Source organism: Electrophorus electricus, chromosome 26 (assembly GCF_041902795.1).
Source record: "Electrophorus electricus isolate QZ-2024a chromosome 26, ASM4190279v1, whole genome shotgun sequence".
In the NCBI taxonomy this organism is placed as follows: Eukaryota; Metazoa; Chordata; class Actinopteri; order Gymnotiformes; family Gymnotidae; genus Electrophorus; species Electrophorus electricus.
Window position 1 is genome coordinate 1,566,883 of NC_137522.1, and position 22,056 is coordinate 1,588,938.

General features: G+C 43.8%; 2 protein-coding genes across 5 annotated transcripts; both read right to left on the reverse strand.

Annotated features, from left to right (window-relative positions):
- Positions 1 to 114: 114 nt before the first annotated feature.
- Positions 115 to 3,541, reverse strand: zgc:162816 (D-serine dehydratase). Its single transcript, XM_027027375.3, has 8 exons — positions 3,383 to 3,541; positions 2,990 to 3,150; positions 2,529 to 2,809; positions 2,054 to 2,234; positions 1,761 to 1,882; positions 1,409 to 1,598; positions 974 to 1,079; positions 115 to 378 (listed from the first exon to the last, which is right to left on the reverse strand). Exons 2-8 carry the CDS (start codon positions 3,139 to 3,141, stop codon positions 289 to 291), a joined length of 1,122 nt encoding a protein of 373 aa, XP_026883176.2. The 5' UTR covers positions 3,142 to 3,150; positions 3,383 to 3,541; the 3' UTR covers positions 115 to 288.
- A 740-nt stretch (positions 3,542 to 4,281) lies between these two features.
- On the reverse strand, positions 4,282 to 20,070 carry col6a2 (collagen, type VI, alpha 2). 4 transcript variants are annotated; one of them, XM_027027372.3, is made up of 28 exons: positions 19,840 to 20,056; positions 16,482 to 16,570; positions 14,327 to 14,934; positions 14,199 to 14,219; positions 13,749 to 13,814; positions 12,996 to 13,049; positions 12,632 to 12,676; positions 12,499 to 12,525; positions 12,362 to 12,388; positions 12,224 to 12,268; positions 12,039 to 12,092; positions 11,893 to 11,955; positions 11,745 to 11,807; positions 11,606 to 11,659; positions 11,497 to 11,532; positions 11,333 to 11,395; positions 11,079 to 11,141; positions 10,940 to 11,002; positions 10,686 to 10,748; positions 10,395 to 10,445; positions 10,206 to 10,304; positions 10,010 to 10,072; positions 9,744 to 9,779; positions 9,606 to 9,651; positions 9,355 to 9,507; positions 8,693 to 9,148; positions 8,556 to 8,594; positions 4,282 to 5,947 (listed from the first exon to the last, which is right to left on the reverse strand). In XM_027027372.3, the coding sequence occupies exons 2-28, from the start codon at positions 16,552 to 16,554 to the stop codon at positions 5,346 to 5,348; spliced, it is 3,033 nt and encodes a 1,010-aa protein (XP_026883173.2). In that variant the 5' UTR covers positions 16,555 to 16,570; positions 19,840 to 20,056; the 3' UTR covers positions 4,282 to 5,345. The 4 variants fall into 4 exon arrangements, with proteins under 4 accessions (XP_026883173.2, XP_026883175.2, XP_081564233.1 ...); XM_027027374.3 differs by having other exon boundaries at positions 16,482 to 16,573; positions 19,840 to 20,055; XM_027027373.3 differs by lacking the exon at positions 4,282 to 5,947 and adding an exon at positions 6,369 to 8,017 and having other exon boundaries at positions 16,482 to 16,573; positions 19,840 to 20,070.
- Between the last annotated feature and the right edge of the window lie 1,986 nt (positions 20,071 to 22,056).

Below are 22,056 nucleotides of genomic sequence, written 5' to 3' on the forward strand. Positions count from 1 at the left end.
GACGTACAGCCCCGACTGGCGCTCAGCTTTCGTGTCATATACATGGTCTGGAATAAAGTTTTCGCTGTTTGCAGACTAGTGGTGCACATGTAGAAAACACAAGCGAAAACAACGATCTGTGCAAGCCGAGGTCGGCATTCAATTATTTTATTGAGAGTCCATATTTATACAATCAATTTGGGAGAAAAAAAATTCAGACGTGGCATCAAACATTCTCTACCTTTGTGTCATTATCTAACATTTCTGGCGAGCTTTACTAAGGAATACGTTTCCTTTAGTGGGGTCTCTTTACCATCCACGAACGGGTTTCCAAGTGCTCACAATCTTGCCTTGGGAATGGACACTATAGACCGGGTACATCATGGCTGTGGCGCAAGCCTGGAAAACAACGCCAAAACAGCATTCACTGAAAAGTCTGCTTTTGTCCTGTTTAAATGGGGAAAAATGTTTCAATTACATGCAAAGATCCACTGTGTCCATTTCAGAATTAAAATGGAGTTTGTTCTCTGGCTTTCAGGGGGAAATCACATTCATACACCAACTGAAGATGGTAGATCTGAACAGATGGGGAACACGAGCAAAGTCCTCATCCTCGAGTATGAGGCATTAGGCAAATTTAATAGGTGAGTCATAGCTGCCTTACTTGGATGTCACATTACTCAATATGCTTCAAACAGAAAAGCTCTGCACAGAAACAATCTGGGCCATATTCCATCCTTCTCTTTATATTGTCTCTGCACCAACGCTTCAGAACAGATGCGCAACAGTCACTTTGTCATCAACAGAAATAGCAAAAGTGCGACCTCTTCTGCATGCACATCACCTCTGTAGTATTTGTACCACCTGAGGGAAGGAGGAAGTAGATTTTCCAGGATACACGTAGCACATAAGCCTCACATGTTGATCGTATTATATAAACACATGGCTTGGCTGCTTGTTGGGACTTAATGTGGTCAGAGTTCTAGCCACTCACATGGTACGGTATAAGGGAGAACATCGAGCCCAGGGGGAACTGGCCAAAGTCCAGCGGTCCAGAGACAGGCTCCACTCGGCCGTGCTCTTGAGTCATGGACGTCAGTCTGCCCAGCGAAACAAATCCTTTCACTTTATTCTGGATACTACTCAGACATGTCACCTGGTCATTTTGCACATCCATACTGCAAATCTTTATTGCATGCTTTTGTGATATTATAGAAACTTAACCCAATTAATGGTCAATAAGGAACATTTGCTCCATGTAATTAATATATTAAGCGTTAACCAGCCTTATACATTTACAATACATTTTCTTAGACACCAATAAGTCACATAGCGCACTGCTATTTTCAGTGCTCCACTAGCTCCTATAGGATGATCCCAGTACAGTAATAAATTGTGATTGCCCCTAAGGTTTCCAACGTTGTCTTACTTTAGTTCTGGGTGCCCCTGGATGACAGCGTAGCCCGTGGGTAAACACCCGCCACCATCTTGGCTCAGGGCAGCCCAGCCACTGTCCACCAGTAACTGGTTCCTGTGTGGGTAATGACCTATGACCCTCGTCAGCACCCGCACTGCGACGTCCTCAAGTCTGCAGGAGCCAATCAAAGACTGCTGCACATCTACACGTCACACAACAGACGTACAGAGTGAAAGGCACTCGCGCAGGGTCAAACGTCTCATCCAAAAGCACAATTCTGTTTCCAGTGAGCTTTAACGAATCAGAATCCCAGCAAAGCAAGCCCCTCTGCCCAGCCGAGAAAATGACAGGACATCCCACTGACCATAAAATACATAATTGCCAGGGTGGACTTCACTCAACATGGCCATATCTGGAACCGGGTGACTACAAGAAGGAGTGGATCCGATGCTAGACTTGAGACCCTGGATTCCAATGGCCTTTAGTCTGTAACATACAGGTGACAAAGGACATAAAATCACACAGGAGGCATTGCAAAAATTAGGAAAATTAGTACCAAGAGGACTATGAACCTGTAAAGAAGAATTCTCTCCTTTTTTGCATGACAAAACAAGAACTTTGCACCATTCAGATAAGCAAGTGACCGGGACAGCATACCTTTCCATAAACTGCAGTAGATTTGTGGTAGTTTCTTGTGCGATAGCTTCGATTTGCTCTCGCCCCTTACAGCCGTAGGTGTTTCCACAGTGCGCGTAGATCCCATACAACTCCACTCCTGTGGTCTCAGAGATCTCCCGGGCTAACTGCAGAGCGGCAGGCTCAGAGTGAAGAACCCCCGCTAAGACCCAGAGCAAAAAAGCAAGGAAAACCTAAATCGCTCACCATGTTAACTGATTTCCACTTTAAAAAAAAAATAATAATAATAAAAAAATCAATCATTGCAAGGTCAAATTTCCTTGACATGGATATATTAGTTTCTACTAGATTGGGCAACTGTGAGTTTAAATCCTTTTAATTAGTAATCTCACTAATCGTCATTTGTGCTACATCCAGTTAAAGCTGTTTAAATAATCCTCACAGGTACATTAAACATGTGAGCTGGCCAAAGGTGAGGTCACTCTGTACTTCACACCTCTGCCGTTGTCGCAGTCCAGTTTCATCCACACGCGCCACAGCTTGCCCTGCTTCAGCGGCCTCCTCTTCAGCTCCTGCAGCGCGGGGCCGTTGTCCAGCAGCACGTGGAACAAGGCCATCCTCTCGCACAGCTCCGCGCAGCGCTGCACCTTGTCGCGCGGCAGCGGATACGCGTACAGGACGTCGTCGTAGCCGTGGTCCGCGTAGAAAGACGCCTCGGCCAGCGTGGACACGACGATGCAGCGGCGAGAGCCGCCAGTCATGATGTCGGCGCACTCGCTGTGGGGAAAAAGCCGCTATTTAACGCGCCATCATCGCTGCGTAATAGCGCAATAAAACTCTCCAGGAGTCGAGTCGCTGAAACTGCGTTTCAGGAGTTTAAAGATGAATAGGCGTTAGATAGCAGTGTCGAAGCTATGCAGTTATCTTATGAAGACAAACACCCTAGTGCGAGCTCACAGTGTTTTATGGGTCTTCATGTGAGGTCGTAGCTGAACGCCGAGCTTCTGGAAGCGATCCAGCATCACTGCTGCGTTTCTCTTCGCGACATCGAGGTCCACAACAAAAGCAGGAGTACACAGGTCCTTGATGAACTCGGCAGTGTCGGCCATGGTAAACTACTGCAGAAACGCAAAAAACAACAAAAAAAAAAAAAACAAAAAAAAAAACCAGTAAAGCAGATGCAGAACCCGCGCCAAGCAGACTGGCTCGCTGCAAACAGCAAATGCTGCAAACGTCTGGCTCACCGCAAACAGCACGATCATTAGAATAACACCACGGACCGCTAAGCAACCGTTTTCCAGCAAGGTCATTTGCTACTTTACATACTTTATTTAAGTATGTCCCACTTACCCAACTAGAGGAAAAGCCACATTCAAACGTTAGACGCGAAGACTTTCCTCGTCCCACGTACAGAGTGTCCTCTGGACCAAACTGCACGTTTGTATATGAGGGCTCCCAGCCCCGCCCGGGGAGTGTTACCGACCTATGCGCGCAGATCTCCCGTTCATGTAGCCTACGTTAGAGGAACCCCAGGAACTGGAATCCGAAATCTGGTCCTGGGTTTTGTGATCGCTTATGCTGAATTTATGCCAAGTGTCGTAACGTCCGCTGGTTGTTTCGGAGTCGGACGCGATGAGAAGTTACAACAGCTGAATTAACCACCAGAAATGACAAAATCTCCCGACAAAAACTGGCTGAGGTCCCACTGAGAGGTTTGTAGGCGCAACGGGAAAATGGAAACAGTAGCAACAAGATGTTGGGTGGAGGTACTGAGTTGTCCCACGATATCCGAATTTAGTCATATATCTCACAGTGAATGCCTTTTGGTCCCCCTCATCTATGAACAAGCGTACTAGCCAGTGGCTGTTATTCCTGTCCTGGGGGACATGCAAAGCGCCAACTTTTTAATTGTTTGGATTATTTTATGTTTATTTCAATACCATCATGATCAGTATATGACTAACAAACCTCATCAAGAGAACAGAGGTAATAGAAGGGAATGTGACCAAGGAAGTCATATTTTTGAGGAAAGGTGTGGTTAATGCCGTTTATCGTCGTCTTTCTTCAAACAGACATTCCTTCGTCAGATGATTGGGAATTTGACTGGCTGGACTTTACCGTGCAGTGTAATCGAGAGCAGGAATTTTGCAGTCTGTTGTACAAAATGACCGGGGGACGGGACGGGACTCTTACTCTATGTTTAATCGTAATTTTACACTGTGCAGTAACAATGTCAAGCACACGCCATGTAGTTTACCACAGCCGATTTTATTGTAGTAATACTGAAGTGGACAAAAACAACCGAGGGTACATCCTTCAAATGTGCTACAGCATGTCAAAATTACAGCCTTCATCATAATGGCATCCTAACATATACTCAGTACAGCTGATTACAGTGCTTTTAAAATGCTCAAAACGGGGCTTCTGCTAATTCTTACTCTTCATAACTAAGTATGCGAACATCTCTGTAGTACATCATTTAAAATCGTAGGTTCTTTAACACATCACTCACTCATGAGCACATATGAGTTTGGAAGCAAGGGGTGTAGGGTCATTTTGGTACATTCCTGAGACTAGCTGTGGAGTCACAGGGTTTGTGTGTCAGGGAGATACAAAAGCAAAAGAAATTTGAACACTACAGCATGGCTCTTTAAAAGATTAAATAAGTAGGATGAAATACCAAACCGACTACTGCTGACAGAGACAATGTGACGCTTGTATTTGTCTAAACAGTTTCATTTAACCCTGAATTAGAATTATTGTATCTGATACGTGACCGATGTCTTTCAAAGACATCCAGGTAAAACTCCAGTCTAACTCTGGTTTAGCACCTTGGTGTGAATACAAATAAAAACAAATATTAAATGTAAAAAATAAAAATAAATGTAGAGCCCTTTTCCAAAAAAAAAAAAAAAACCCCAAAAAATCTACAATGGCAACACAACTTTATCAAAAAGTTAAACATTCAGTAAATAATCTTTGTAGTGTTTGTCTTTTAACTTTTTTGCAGTGTCTTCCTGCTCCCTTCTTCTAAGTCCTCTGGTATGTCATGGAGTTGGCTTGATTATGAGGGGTAACCCACACATCTTTCTATATATAGAATTCTGTAAATTTATATATATATAGAATTCTGTAAAGGTGTATATATATATATATATTCTGTAAATTCATTCCATTTCCAAAGGTCATGTATCTGTGGAGCTTACAGAGCTGATAGATGGAGGACAACCCTGCCACTGACCCTGATGATCAAGCTGACTCCATGAGTACATCCAGTCTCCACCTCCACTAGTACATAAGAGCACCCCAACCCTCAGCAGATCCACTGAATGAAGCGCTCAAAGAAGCTGGGTTTGGACAGTTGGCTGAAATCCTGTCCTCTGAAAATAGCCGACTGGTCTCCGAGAGCAAGCTTCGTCAGCACTTCCTGGTCGACATCGCTGCCCATAGCGATCACGGTGGCAACGCCCTCTGCCCTGCGCATAGAGCTGATGCCCTCCTCCAGGTTCTTGTTACCGGTGACGCCATCGGTGATGAAGACGAAGGAGATCTCGGCGTTCCGGCGAGCCAATCGGGTGGCACCGCGCATCAGGATGTTGTTAATGGCGTAGATGATGGCACTGCCCAGGTTGGATGCAGAGTCCAGGTATCTCATGTTCGACAGGCCATCGGCAATGACGGTCAGGTTGTGCGTGAGTCTGAAGGCCACTTCTTGGCGGTCCTTGTCGCCATACTGTAGCAGAGCCACTCGTGTGTTTCTTTCGTCGCCGTCGCCACGGGCCAGTGTCAAGCGGTGAGCCACCTTCTCCACGAACTCACGGACCTGGCGGAAGTTCTCCAGACCCATGCGCTCTGAGCCATCCAGCAGGAAAACAAGATCGACTGGCCGCTGGATACAATTCGCTACGGCCGGATCTGCCGAAGACAAACACAAACACTGGTGTCATGGAACGTCACTGAATCAGTTTAACGTGTATGACGCAGCTACAACAGTACGGTGACAGGATTTTACCAACAGTTCCTTTTTTTGGGATTCTGGAATTTCTTGACTACTAAACCATAGTAGAACAGGACTGAACTTTTAAAATAAATCAATCTGGACCCAGAGTCAATCATAATTATCATAGTGACCCAACATCTATTATATTAAGCAAAACTATATTCTTTGTGGTTTTGTTTGACACTGGGTACACTGTAACTGAGGGACTCTACTAGATCTTAGTAAATCCCGGATATAGTGTAACTGACGGACTAAACTAGACCTTGTGTTAATGAATAACAACAAAAATAATAACTGACTCAAATTAGACAATAAATAAAGGCAGCAAATCAAAGCGTTTGTTACACGTGTTTAATGGATGCGAGACAGCATTAATGCCACCTTATCCAGGATGTAGTCATTGCGGTCCTAGAGCTGTCGTTTTGAATCACATTCCTAATATACAACACTATTACATAAAACAGCCACATTACAGCCAGTTTGCATTCACAGCATTCCTGCTTTCACCATTTTCATACACAGAATTATTTTTTTTAAAAACATTCCATATTTTCTTTGAGTTTCTCTCATTTCTTCTCGTTAATGAATAGATTTGTGTATTTACCGTTCGTTCCCAGTGAAATGCTTTGCTAACCATTACCTACAATTTGTAGACAATACCTGAAACTTACACACAGTATTCAAATCTAACTGTGCATGTTCTCTGAGCGCTTCTCCCACTCTACACGGTGTGTTTTGGAATGTAGGACTAAAGTATTTAGTGTGCTGCAATTGAATACATGGTACGGTTCCAAACTCGAAAACTTGTTAGTAGATGATTAAATACCGATGACACCAGATAATAAGCCACCACCACACCATCTCTAGCACACCGTGACTGCACGGAGCTTTCACCATCCATGCTGTTTGATGTGAGAGATCTCCTTTGGCTTCTGAGTAACCACTGTGGATGATGCGTGTAAATATGTGCTATTCTATCGAAGCTTCTCGGCCCAAAAATCTGAGATTTTGGAATGTGCAAAGTGCAAAACCGTAACGCACGATTAAAAATAAACCGGATAGTTCACCATAAAATAAATATTTGCAGTCTGAGTTTGTGTGATCAGAGCTGATTATTCCCAGCTGTGAGACATCTCCTTCTGTGTCAATACTGTGACGATCGAATCAAATATTACAACCTCCCGTGTCTTGAGACTTCAAGCAGCTTAGCACAGGCTAGTAGAAGTATACTGCATAAGCAATGTGACCCACAGTCCATCAGGATTCATTAACTCCGCCGTTTGTCTCGTTCGAGAAGACTGTGCTGAGGAAACAAAGCAGCAGGAGAGGTCAGAAGGAAGAGGGTTGTGTTTCTCGCATGGTCTTATGGTCTTCTCCGAGTCAGAAAAGCAGTGGTCATCCAACTGGCCAATATGAGGTTTTTTGTTTTGTTTTTTAAACTTTTGTCCATTAATATAGCCCGTTCAGAATAAAGTTACTTATCAAATTAGGATAGTTCTAACAGTTTAGTTCTAGTTCTATCATGCTAAGACCAGCTAGCCTTTAGAGGTTTTAGTAACTATGTGTTTATATACTATATAAGTATAGTTCTACAGAGAGGCCAAGAGCAACCAATTTTTAATATCAAAAGCTTAAAGCCACAGCCATTGTTTAAGTGCCGAATCGGGCCGAATCCAGAGCCAGCGTGCCCTAACATAACCCCAGAGCTTTGTTGGGGTCGCCCAATAGGTCGCCATAGACAACTCTGAAAGAGTCAATGAACAGATCGGTCCACTGCTGTTTTTCTGGTCCGATGGCAAACTTGGCTCTCTGGGCTGTGTAGGCCATGGTGGCTACAGCCCTGGTGTAGGTTTCAGGGTGCTTGGCCTCCTGTAGGGAGTTGAGTAATTTTGAGATGCTCAGTACAGTGCTCGGGACAGGATTCTCCGTCCCCTCTTCTGCAAACGGTCCATGTAAGGGGTACCCATTCCACTGGGGTGTCACATCTGCAAGTGAGCGATGAGACAATAAATGTAGGGGTCTCTGAGCAACTGGCTCCGCCCACTGAGTACAGTGGAGGCTATGCTTAGGTTGACGGCTAAAATTGTAAATAATTCAACCTGACTTACCATTTTTAAAACTATATTTAAAACTGTTTATTTCAACTAAGTTGATGTTTGATCAGGAATTCAGTAGACAATATTTGCATCATGATTTTGAGGTTTTCCTTGTATTCCTGAATGTTTTAAATATTTCAGATTTATTCTTGGAAGCAGATTTTTTAAAATTACTTTTAATTTCCCCTTTTTTCATTTACCTCTCCCTCATCGCTTTTTAGTTAAGTGGAAATGGAGAGTAAGATTTGTGTGATGTGTTGCATAAAAGTGCATCATGAATACAAAATCTTACTTTAATTCCACTTGAGCCCTTATAAATAGGGCCTATCGATGTCAGTCTAAGCAGCACGGACTTCAATCACGGACGCTTTAATCGCAAACAGCGGAGATTGTCAAAAAGGCACTCAGAAGTGAGCTGAGATCTTACCCGATTTGCACGGAAGATCAGGACAGACAATCACTGGATCTAAAACGCAGAACAAAGTTGTTTGTGTCAGGACGGCAGAAGCACTGAATGTGAAAGGCGTGAGCTTGAGGTTGCACGCGTGGATAAAGAGAGCTCACCGGGGCAGAGCACAGTCTCTATTTTGTCAATGAATTCCTCTGCCACCAGGTCGGCAAATCGTCTCATTCCTGTCACCCTTCCCTGCTCCTCACAGGCAATGGACTTCAGACTCTCGTTCTCCTCAGGCTGCTCAAACATGTCTCCGATCCCGATGGCGTTCACATCGACGCTATTGTTCGTGCAGAGATAGTTGAGCAGCTTGTCGTCGTCCCGGGGGTCGAAGCGGCCGTCGGTGATCACCACCACGGTCACCTTCGCCCTGCTGCGTCGGCTGTCACGGATCAGGTTGTCGTAGGCGAATTTCAGGGCGGAGGGAGTCCAGGTGCCACCAGCGATCCATTCCAGCTTCTTCACGGCATCTTTGAAGGCCGACAATGAGTCGATCTTGGAGTCGTTAAGATGAATGGCCTGGAAGGTCCCGCTGTGGCTGTACTGCACCACGCCAACCCGTGTTCCTGCGAGACAAGACCTCATACTCACCACTCGACACCACTCGCGTGTCAACATTAACATTAGCATGCTGCCTGGCACTGCGTTTAGGCGACCTGTACAGCAGAACAGTCTCATGTGCTGTACTTACTCTCTTGGGCTACACTGTGCCCAGCATATCGGTCCTACGCTACGTTGGGTTGTGCTGGGAGAACCTGTGAGTCAGTCCCACCTGTCTCGGAGTTGGGGTCTTTCGCCATCGAGCCCAGTCGGTTGATGGTGTTGATGACAAAGTTCTTCTCCAGCGTAAAGTTGGTTAGCCCAACACTCTCTGAGCTGTCGATCACAAACACAATGTCCAAGGCGCCACATCTCTTCTCGCAGTCTGATACCAGAGAGGACAGGGATAAAGCAAGAGAGCTGCAGAACTCCAAAGTGTGCAGATGTACCGCTGATCTCCAGTGGGCTGTCAAAGTCACTTACCACAGCACCCACAGGTCTCTCTGATGTAGCTCATCACATCACATTCCTGAGGCGAATTAACATAATCTAGTGAAAACACTGAACTGAAGCACGGTTTTGCCGAGCTCAAAAATAATAATAAAAACCTCCTGCACTTACAGTGAGTCCTGGATCTCCTTCAGGTCCTGGATCACCCTGACCAAATAAAAAAGGAGTTGTGAGCTGAAGGCTGAAACTCAAGGCTTCTTCGATACCCTTATATTTCAGTGTATTGTTTTTAAACATACTACTGATATATTGTTGAACTGTATCCCTTATAAATAGCTAATGCTTAGTGTTGTGTAATATGTACGACAGTTCTGTTGATATGCAAGGACATGAACATCAACTGGATCCAGTACAGCGTGAAGAGGCTCTGCACTCACGTCTCTTCCCGGGTCTCCTCTGGGCCCTCTTGGTCCAGGCTCACCTTGGGGTCCAGGTTCTCCCTGACGTTAAGAACAACCAAAGTCATTGTGCGTCTAACGTCCACGTACTGTGTTAAAGAGAGCCTGCCAGCGTCTGGGAATGTGATAACCGGAGAGAAGCAGACGCGAGCGTATTCAGAGACGTGGTGCTCACAGGTTCTCCTGTTGGGCCCTTCTCTCCCGGTTCTCCCTTCTGTCCACAGTCCCCTCTGCTTCCCCTGGGTCCAGATCTGCCTTTCGCTCCCCTGTCACCCTACAGAACACATCAACGGTTTATATCAGTGGCTGTGGATCGTGTCTTCATATATAAAATGAAACCTGAACTGAATAACTCTGACAGTACCGTTGGTCCTCTCGGTCCTGGATAGCTGAATCCCTGTCTGCCAGTATCTCCCTATAGCAAGAGACATAATCAGCTGCATTCGAAACATATATCATTAAAGAAAAACCTGCACACCAGGAAACTGGGTGTTCACTGAGTGAATTCAATGCTGTAGGTGTTAATTCCACACTGAGTTTTGCTGTGTGGGACAGAGCTAATAAGTTTATAAGCGTGAATTAGAAAAACATATGGTATATTACTGTGTCAGTAATCATTTTGAAACTGAAATGAGCTAGATACTGGTGGACATACACTTGCGCCAGGGGGGCCCGGGTCACCTCTGGGGCCTGCTTCTCCGGGATCGCCACGGCTACCCTGACAACAAAAAACACGTCTTCCTTTATCTCTCCACTTATTGGCTGGCTTATAACCAGCTCCTCCAGTACAAAGCCCAACCAGCCCACGGCTTCTCTGTGTTCCCACACTTTACTGCCAGTGGCAAACACATTTATTCACTGCTGACTGGAGCAGTATGGGGAGCAGGTATTGCTGTACAGTGCTCTTACATTTCTCCCGGGCTCCCCTCGAACACCTGGTGAGCCTCTTGGTCCTGGAAGTCCTTGATCCCCCTAAACACATTGGGGAGGTTACACATGTGGCCCGGGAGGTCCTCGGGACATGGCAGTGGCACACTGTGCAAGTTACCTTAGCACCTTTGTTTCCATCTTCTCCTGCAAGTCCCCGTAAGCCTTCCGGACCTGGTTCGCCCTGGAACACACACTCGCTCACTCAGCACTGTGTCAGTGAGGACAGAAGGGACAACTGGCCGTGTGTTAATTCCCTTACATGTAACGGCAAACCAATCAGATTCTGTATTAAACAGCCAATGAGACACACCTTCACAGTTAAAGCAGCCAATGAGACCAACCTTCACAGTTAAAGCAGCCAATGAGACACACCTTTTCTCCTTTTGCTCCATCTTGTCCCGAGCTCCCCTTTGGCCCAGGGTCTCCTCTTCTACCCTATCAACAGAACGGCAAATGTCCACAGAGCCCAGTAAAACCACTGTGCCAAGATACACAATGCACTGTAATTCAAATAACATATACATATTTCTACTTACAGGGTCCCCTTTAGGTCCAGGGCTTCCTGCCATTCCCTGTTATATACAATGAAATGGTTAAAGTTGGAAAATCTGTCAACAAACAAACATATAAATGAATACCACTTACAGTAGACCCCTTCTGCCCTGGAAAGCCAGGTGTTCCCGGACTTCCTCTCTCACCCTAAGGGGAATTAGACAGTCAATTACAGACCAACTGATTTCAGATCGGTCAATCAATCTATCCATCTACGTATTGATTTATTTACTTTGGCGCCAGGTTCTCCAGCTGGGCCTGGGGGTCCTGGTCTCCCGGGACGACCTGGATCTCCCTACAAAGAAAATGAAGCGTTTTACACTGCAAAGTTAACACATAGCAGCAACAACAACAACATAGATGTAAAACCAATGTAAAACCTTGTCTCCAGGGGCCCCTGGCTGACCAGGGTCTCCTACATCTCCTGCATAGCCATCAGGACCCTACCAAATGAATGGACATGCATCAAGACACACGTTCAAATACGCTTTCAGGTTTCCGCTCAAACCCTGAGTTGCTCGCCTACCTTGTCACCAGGGTCTCCTTTACAGCCCGAGGCCCCAATGCGGCCAATTTTCCCCTGCAAACATATTTACATTTGCATTTGATTCAGATGGCCTGAAAACTGACATTTTGAATTGGATTTTTAACTAAAAAGCACAATGAAACTATAGATCCTAGACGTTCTAGACGTTCAGTGTTTGCGCTCACCTTCTGACCATCTGTGCCATTGCGTCCAGCCAACCCCTCAACTCCCTAGACAGCGAAGACACATCACACATTATGATAGTACTTTAAAGCAACAGGCCATTGACACATCATTGGGAATGCAGCGACGGAGGACTTTACCTTCTTCCCTTGGGTGCCGATATCTCCCTGTAAGTTAAAAAAAAATATGTGTTTATTCAACACTGGCTTTCTGCTTTGTGGAATTCAGGTCAAGTCCTGCGGTTATCTTCAGAGGTCATGTTTAAAATGCACTGTACCTTTTCACCTTTCAGACCACGTTCTCCCTAAACGAACAGATGATGAAAACAGTCAGATAAATACACATTTATAGACACATAAATAATCATTTATTTAAAAAAAGATAGGGACTGAACAATGTGAATGACTTACTTTTCGTCCAGGGTGACCAATGGGACCCTCGATACCAGGGTCACCCTGCAGATGAGAGAGTGAGAAAAAATGTTACATTTGCTTTGGCAAGCTGTACATTCAATTACGACACACAACTTGTTTGGTTGTCATGATCACTTTAGAATTAGGATCCTGTGTACTGTATTGTATTCTATTAATGGGTAGTGTAATGTGCTTTTTCCGAGTACATTTGATGGACGATATACAGCCTTTTGGTTTGTGGTGTTGGTTGGCACTTACAGAGTTTTTACATTTACAGATGATACAATTATGACTATGTCCGTAGTATTTATATTTATGTCCGTAAATATGACCGTGTAGCTCTGAATGGGTTTGTACTCACAGGGCGACCCCTTTCACCTTTATGACCAGATACACCGTGGTCTCCTTTAGCACCCTGTCAAATTAGTGAAAGGATATCAACTTAGAGAAGACAGAGGAGTAGAGTATAATACTGGCAGCTTTAACACATCACAACAGCTGAGAATGATGGAGTATAGTGGAGTATAGTTGAGTATAATGGAATATAAAGGAGGATAATGGAGTATAGTTGAGTATAATGGAATATAAAGGAGGGTAATGGAGGATAATGGAATATAGTGGAGTATAGTTGAGTATAATGGAATATAAAGGAGGATAATGGAATATAGTGGAGTATAGTTGAGTATAATGGAATATAAAGGAGGATAATGGAATATAGTGGAGTATAGTTGAGTATAATGGAATATAAAGGAGGATAATGGCGGATAATGGAATATAGTGGAGTATAGTTGAGTATAATGGAATATAAAGGAGGATAATGGAATATAGTGGAGTATAGTTGAGTATAATGGAATATAAAGGAGGATAATGGAATATAGTGGAGTATAGTTGAGTATAATGGAATATAAAGGAGGATAATGGAGGATAATGGAATATAGTAGAGTATAGTTGAGTATAATGGACTATAATAGAATGTAATGGAGGATAATGGAGTACAGTGGAGTTTAATGGAATATAATGGAGTACAATGAAGTATAGTTGAGTATAATGGAATATAAAGGAGGATAATGGAGGATAATGGAATATAATGGAGTATAGTGAAATCCAGTCTCACTTTTTGTCCTCTATACCCAGCGGGTCCTGGAGGTCCAGGAGTTTCCAAGCACCTGAGACTGTAGCACTGTCAGAACATTAAAAAGAGACAACAGTTCTTGGTAACCACTTTCTTGCATGGATAGAGTGTTCCTTAAGCTCATCCAGTAATCTACTATCCAAACATATTGCTGTTGGGTGGTCCCATTTAACACATGACTTATCACCTGACCCATCAGCTCAACCCCTAGTGGTCTAAAGTTGTATATACACATATCTACAAAGTAAACTACACTGACTCCTATAAACATGAAAACCCTCAAGAATAATCAAAGTATATTATCCATTTATCTACAATAATTTGAAGATTCATACTTTTGTATAATAATGCCCTTAGTAATAAATACTATTTGACACTCTGATCATGCTTCGGAGAACAAGAGTATGAGAAATACCGTAGAAGGGGTCTTACCTCTTGGTATGCCAGATGAAGCTGGTGGGAGAAACACAGAAAACATCACACACGGGTCACGCTGTGTCATACTATGTTTGCATGTTGGAAGACACCTTAATATCATGCTGTTCAAAGAACAACAGTACCATTGTGTCGTAGATACGGTCAATGGTCTCGGTTAAGATGAGAGGTCGAGCTCCGGTGAGACTGACAGCCATGTAGTCGCTGCGGTAAACCCCAGCTGGCGAGTTTGCAATCTCTCTGAGGCCAATTTCATCGAGGTTCATGGACGTCGCTACCGCAAACAACTTAATGGACTCGTCCCGAGCCCGCTCAGCGGCCACCTTGATCCCCCCGCAGGGGTTTCCTGTCACATGACCGTCCGTGATGACGACGGCAAAGCGCTTGACATTGGGTTTGGACGGCGTGCGAAGCATCTCCGTGGTCATGTTCGTGATGGCGCAGTCGATGAACGTGCCCTTGCCCAGGTACTGGATAGACCTCAGTTTCTCGATGAACTTGTTCTTGCTATCGAGAGCGCTGATGAGCTTCTGCCTCATGGAGAAGTGAAGACCCCCCACCGACCAGCTGATCTTCACCCGGTCCTTGTAGTCCACATTCTCCAGCTTCTGGGCAAAGGTGATGGTGAATTCCTTGACGCTCTCCACCAGGCTTCCCGGAGGATCTTCCTGTAGGGCGATAGTCTCCGACGTATCGATGAGGAAGAACAAGTCAATCGGGCACTCGGGCTTTTCTGAACAACAGAAGACAGAGAAATGCAGAAGTGAGATGATATTTGAAATTGCACAGATTGCACAACGTCATGAAAACATTTTTCTCTTATATTATATTGTATTTATTTGCAGCAATGCTAATATTATATTATGTTACAGTTTCATACTGCATATAAAACAATATTTTGTTTTATTAATATTGCAAGCAATGTAGTTGAAAGGGAATTCTATACATCATCCATCATCAAATATGTATAGAGATGTTGGACTAATTCTGCCTTTGTAATGGAAGTCTTTCAGGCTGTACAAGTGTTACTAAAACCATTAGACGAACCAGCTTACGTTCAAATTTCAAGATGTTTAAAGTATTACAGTCACTCCTGAATGGAGCAGTGGAGTCCAAGAAGGGAAAAGATGGCCTCTTTTTCCTAAGCATTCCCAACTTCCCTGCCATAATAACTAAACTGTATTCAAGTGAGGTCATTAATGTTACGCCCACTACTAGCTGTTGGGAACGAAACAGCCCTCATTCCCATGATTCCCATGAAGTGAGCAGCCTGTCTTCTTTTGGCATCTCAAGCGAGTTATTTAGTTGAATTAATTAGCTAATTAATCCAGTGTAGAATGAATCTCATGCATGACTTCTATTAAAACCATGAAAACTCTGTGCTCTCTCCATCTACTGTATAGGTGTGCATATATATATCATCATAATTACATAGTGACAACTGTGGGCACACTGGATTTAAAATGTAAATGAGACAATAATTATGCGGTTAAAGTGCAGAATGGATTTAAATCGGTGAGCTACAACATTTTAATACATATTCCTAAGGAATCAGGTAAGGGGTTAAATTTCATATGAGGGTGCTAAAAAAGAGTTCTAGTTGAGTCTATCTATATGGGACATTTACATTTATTTTGTAATAATGTATTATTATATGTATTATATATTATTATTTATTACGTATTAACTGGAGATCCAAAGAAGTGTTAATACCAGTAAAACAGGCCAGCGCAAGTCTCAAAATCAGAATAAATCAATCACAGATAAGTCATTAAATGTTTCAATGGCACAGATGGTCTGTCTGAGCCCAGCCCACATCTAGTCCAGTCTTTGGGCCGCAGCGAGGAAGCCATTATAAAAGATTTGCAGCCAAAGTACTAAATGTAATATTGTACTCGTGGTTTGGGTGTCCAATTACGTATGTTCCCCTCAAACTGGGAGGCGGTGTATAGAAGAGCTGTGGTTCCTGTTTGATGTCCTCATATCAAGGCTGATATCCTGCCCTTTATGTATATATAGACTTTTTTTTTTTTCATTTCAAATCCAATGTACACGATTTCGGTGTCAGTGTCCAATTACTTATTAACTCCACTATATGACTTATGCTGCAAATTAAAATTCTGTCACATTTTTAAGATTCATGAGAATTTCATTAATATTAATTGGCACATAATAATTCTTCTGTAAGTCTGGAGAAGAGCGTCTCCTAAATACTGTTAATGTAAACGTGAAAAATACGTCAACGAGGCATTGGAACAGTGAAACGTGTAGACCACTCACGATGGCACGAAGGAATCTGGCTGTAGACCGACACTCCGTACAGGAAGTACAGGACGAGGACTTTAGACAGCATTGTCCTTCTCTGCCTCCTTCTGAAGAAAGACGCAGGTCCAGTGATCATTCAAAACAGCACTTTAAACCTCAAAACAACCTTAAGATGATGGCATTTTGGCATCACACGCATTTATGATGCGCTTTCTCATTCTCAAACCAGAAGGGTGCCTGATGGAGAGTTCCACAGTATTCATAATATTCCCCCTTCATACGCCATCATCAGAATTTCTCTTAGAATAGTAGCTTAATAGTTTAAAACCATTTCTCTCCTGGATATTGTAACACTGACTGCTTGACTGTTTTAGCAAAACAAAGGAGAGGTTTACTATAATGGGCAGATTAATCTGCATAATAATCATTGATCTGGGCTCTATTAGACACTACTTATTTGATGCAAGTATAGGTAATACACTGTATTTACCTTCTTCAGACTGGTTTACTTTTGTAACAGTAATTAATAAGCCATTTTAGTTGCCAACTGTCCAATTACAATGACAACAGTACACTGTGGCAATGGAAGCATCACTAAGAATATTCGACCACTTCTTGGCTGAGAGCTGTCCTGCATGCAGAGATGTGGAGGTCATAGTGCTTCCCAGTGACTAGCCAGCCAGTCACAGAAAAACAGAAAATAGCAGAGAGGTAACGATTCATCTGGGAATGGAACTAGGAGTACATCCAGTCTTATCTGCTAAGAGGCTTTCATTCCAACCAAGGAGACCAGTGAACTGGAAAAATGGAATTAGGTATGGAATTACGTATGGAATCAGACATGGAATCAGGTGTTGCTCCAATGTAGTTTGAATGAAAACCTGCAAGTACATTGGCTCTTTGTGGATAAGATTGGACACCCTTGCAATAACAATAACATCATATCAGCAATAGGGAGCTTAACTGCATTGTGTGTAGTGCTCTGGAGATTTCCCATTCCTGTGACACTTTAAAGGTGCATCAGTCAACATTCAGGAAACACACCCTCTAGTGGTTAAATAGGTGAACACAACAACACTCAGGTGAATTGTTTTTTCTACTCTTTCATCCATGAACACAAACCACACCTCTAAGATCCAGGCGGGCAGCAGAGTTACAGTTTTGTGGCATTACCAAAGTTGTCATGATTTCATTTTGGAGGTTGACGTGGTAGCTCTGATCCCAGGGTGGGAGCACTTGTATGCAGAACCACAGTGTGTTTTCTGTCCACAGTACAAGTGCTTACTGGATGCCTCCATGAGTTCAGCCTGACGGACGGGCGGGGGGTAACGGAGTGACCGAGCTTGGTGCAGTGTTTCAGAAAGTGACTGACAGGAGGTTAGCGGAAACTCAGTACAAGATTCTGTCCCAGACTGCAGTTGTTCAGTTTTTCTCAGGCACCTAATACACATATGTTGATGTCATCGCTGAAATAATTCTTTTTTTTTAATTATTATTATGTTGTACATAATAATTCGAAATGTGGGAAAATTTCAGTAACGCTGAAATCCAGATCTACTCTAAATTCTATAGAAAGTATGTTGAAAGAGTCTTTCTGGTGTCAGGCTGAACTTTATCCCAGCAGTTGTTTAGACATCTACCAAATAACAAATTATTCTCCAAAAGTAGAACAGCAGAGAAGTACATTTGATGTCGTCATTTTTAAAGCCACTTGCAGACTTTTCACTGCAGTGGAGAAACTACAGAGAGAAGATGGGAATAAATAATGTGAATGTACTGGTTTTTAACGTTACACTGATGGTCATTAGTGGCCTGCAAGTGTGAATTTGTATAAATTTATTAGCACATCAGTGCAAAAACAAAATGAAAGACTTAAGAATTATAGTTGTGTTTGTTTAATTATTATGTTAGCATGGCTTTACAGATTTAAAACACCCCACAATCCTTTTTAACAGGCAAAAAAAAAAAGGTTTTCAAATGTACAGCTGATTAAGAAGGCAAAGTGCCTTTTCTAATGGTTAATATGACCTCTTTCCCCAAATAAGACACACACCCGAGAAGAATGGCACGACGACGAGCAGACGCGCATGCAGTTACTGAAACCAGTTTGCTTTAATCTCTTAAGAGTTTCTGAACCAAAGATTACTGCCTCCGCAACCGTAAATGCTTATAACAAGAATCCCACAAACCCATTACATACTGAAGACCTTTAACCTGTGTGCCAGCAGCAATCTGAATATTTTCCATCTTGGACAGTTGCAAGACAAAGGCCTAATCTGTGATCTCTTTTACTGCTAGGGGCCCACCTACTTCACCCACACAAACTCAAGCCTTTGAGTCTTATTGAAATCTACTGTTCTACTAAAAAAACCTAGGGATTATAAATAATAAGGACCGTTTGGAAAAAGTGTTTAAGATTTCCCTCCCAGCTGAAACAGGAGCAACGGGTGACGCTATGTCGCATTAATCTGCGCAGTGCCGTTCACCTGCGTATTTAACGCACTTTAAAACATTTTAAAAGCGATTTTAAGAACATAAACTACGTATACACTCCAAATACAAACATTATCCTAATGTTTTAGTCTAAATAAACGTGCTTCATAGAGGGAGTGGCCGGCGCTGCTACGCCCGGGCAAAAAAAAAAAAAGTGTTAGGATTCCTAGCGGCAGCACTGTGAACTGCACCCCCGCACACAGGCGCGTTTGACTTTGATAACTAAAACGCTTGCAGACACAAGTCACTGATCTGATTAAGGCACATAGCCCTCCAACGGATCCCTGAATGCAACACCGTGCAACGGTCATCCCATAGACTGCGATTTATTGTTAGGCTTTAGGCCTAATAATACTCATTTCAAAATCGCGTGAAGCATTTTATCATATTATCTAACTAATGACGGCGAAGAGTCTTTGTGAAGAGTCGGCGAAGAGTGTTTGCGTAGAAATAACGCTGCTACATAAGTACAGGATAACGGGGCTCAGCCTAAAGACCAGTCTCAGAGCTTCTGCGCACCGCTAGCGCAGGGCTACAGACATCGCTTACAAGTTAGAAGCAGCCTACAACTCGGAGCCGCAGTTCTATAGTCTGTTTGCAATCACAGGTAAACGCCAGGTATAGCGTGAAAACATCCGTTTAGGTGCTTGTTGGTGCATTACTATTTTACGAGCTCGCTCCGAATTAATTCAGCCGTATGTTTGCAGCCCCAAAGCAGACCTCACAACGCACTGTCCAAAATATCTGAAGTGAAGTGCACAAAGATAAAGGCTAGCTGGAGCCCGAATCCACATAAAGCCAGTCCTCATCAGCGCACAGCTGTACTGTCAGACCCACTCCTGCATTCCGCAGAGCCAAGTTTCGGAAAGTTCGGACCTACCTCAAGAAAAATCTTCGGGATTGGACGGATGGTGTCGAATAATGCAAAGGTGCATCAAGCGTACATCCCGACCGAGCGGCGAGAATGAGAGCGAGCAGGACTAATTCCGGACGAAAGGAGCGGGTCCTGCGCCTCTTCTCAAAGCCTCCCCCTCTCGCGGATCACAACCCCCCCACCTTCGGCACGCGGGCGGGTAGGAGCGCCTGCGGGGATTTCATCACGCGCCAGCCGCTGCTGCTTCTGCCCGCGTGGCGACGCTGTGCATCTACACAGGCGAAAAGCTTCCGCCCGTCCCCGGTTTCGCAGGGCGTGAGGGGTGCCGCCGTGCCGTGGAGGCGCGCCTCGCCGCGCCGGTGGAAATGTGCGGGCGCACGTTCGTGTGCAGTGTTTTTGGAAACGCGACGGACAGCAAGACAATCCAAGCTTCGTTAGTATTCACGAAAACAAAGACTTCGGCGTCATTAGATAATGTGATAATATTCTTCTGAGGTAGTTTGGCCGGCGATTACACAATTGTCTGCGATTAAAATAAACGCCACCTGTTGATGACTTTATAATGGCAGTGTGATGAAAACTGTACTCACAACGGTTCTTGTGTTCTTTGAAATATCTTTATGGGAACGTCACGACCTATTTTCACTCTTAGGGCTCACACATTACAATAAAGACTTTGTTGGAGAACATATAGTCAGTGTATGGGTCTAGTTGGTGGATGTGTTAAAGTTAGGCCGTATCCATGGCAGATAGTACCGTCATGTTTCCCTTACCGTTGCCATGGAGAACAGAAAAGCAGTGTATTTCCGGCAGTAACGCTGTGACCCCTCTGACCCACAGCTCAGCAAAACTTAGACACAGCAGATAAAACAAAAATACCAAAGCCACAGCAGCTCCTACTCTGTCTGAAGACAAAAATGACTCTAAAATCCTAAAATTTGTGATGTGAGCAAGGACAGTATTTTAGTATTGGACTTACATTCACCGGACTGTTTGTACTGTTATGATATACCAGAAAAATGGTGGCTCAAATATTCCTGGCATTCGATTGTATTTTCTTGGGACTTTTGTACAGGATGTGCCTACGAGTTCCAATGAAAAGATGAAATGGTCATTAAACAGAACTTTCACTGGTGTTTCTTTGAAAAATGTCAGTGAATGCATTATAAAAGAACCTGAAGGTTTCTTTTTTCAATCACATTTTAATATATTTGTGAAACGATTTAGGACCCATAAGTGTAATGCAAATATGGACACAAACACACACACACACACACACACACACACATCATCATCATCATCATCATCATCATCATCTCTGTGTGCATGCACAGCCTCCCCATCCTATGTTCATTATCCAACATCTGCATTGATGTCATGTTGCTTTGGCCATATGGGGGGAATTGCCCCTCTGTCGAAAAACTGAGGGGTCTGGGAAAAAAGAGAGAGAGAGGCGGATTGCGGAAGTGACAACAGCCTACCTAATTCGGCAGACGGCGGGGTCTGCACGATGAAGGGCACTCTGCAGAAACGTGCTCTGCAGCACGCATGTTTGAGCACCTGCATGGGCTGCATGGGCCGGTGTAGCTCAGCTCCTGCAGGGCACAGTGTCAGTTTCCACACCATTCCTACTGGTCATAGATAGTACTCCTGCTGACCGAGGCACAGCGGAGCTAAGTGGAATCATTCCCATTGTCTGCGGTATGTGAAGTCACCCAGGTTTGGAAATGTTTCTTGTGGGACAAACCATGATAATTAAATGCACTTAGCTGAAACTGTTTTATTAGTCATCTGATCCAAATAAAACGTTAAATGGCAAAGCGTGGATCAGCCTGGAACTTTGTGGTAGGTCTATTTGTTAACTAATCACGAGCTAGAATGCCTCTTCATAACACACACACACACACATGATACACTCCCTTTTTACTAAGACCGTCATACATTCAGCACCCCCGCTCATAAATCCCCATAGCCACACACACACACACACACTCACACACTCACACACACGCACACACTTACACACATACACACTCACACTCACACACACACACACACACACACACAGGAAATCACTTTTTGCTGTCTTCTTTAGTCCTGTTTCTTTGCCTTATAGTGTATATGTGGGGGTGTGTGTTCAGTTAGTTGTCAGCACTGAGCTTTGTCCATGCAGCTGCACGTTCACTGCTCACACCACTGTGGTGTGCAGCCAGTTAGGTCAGG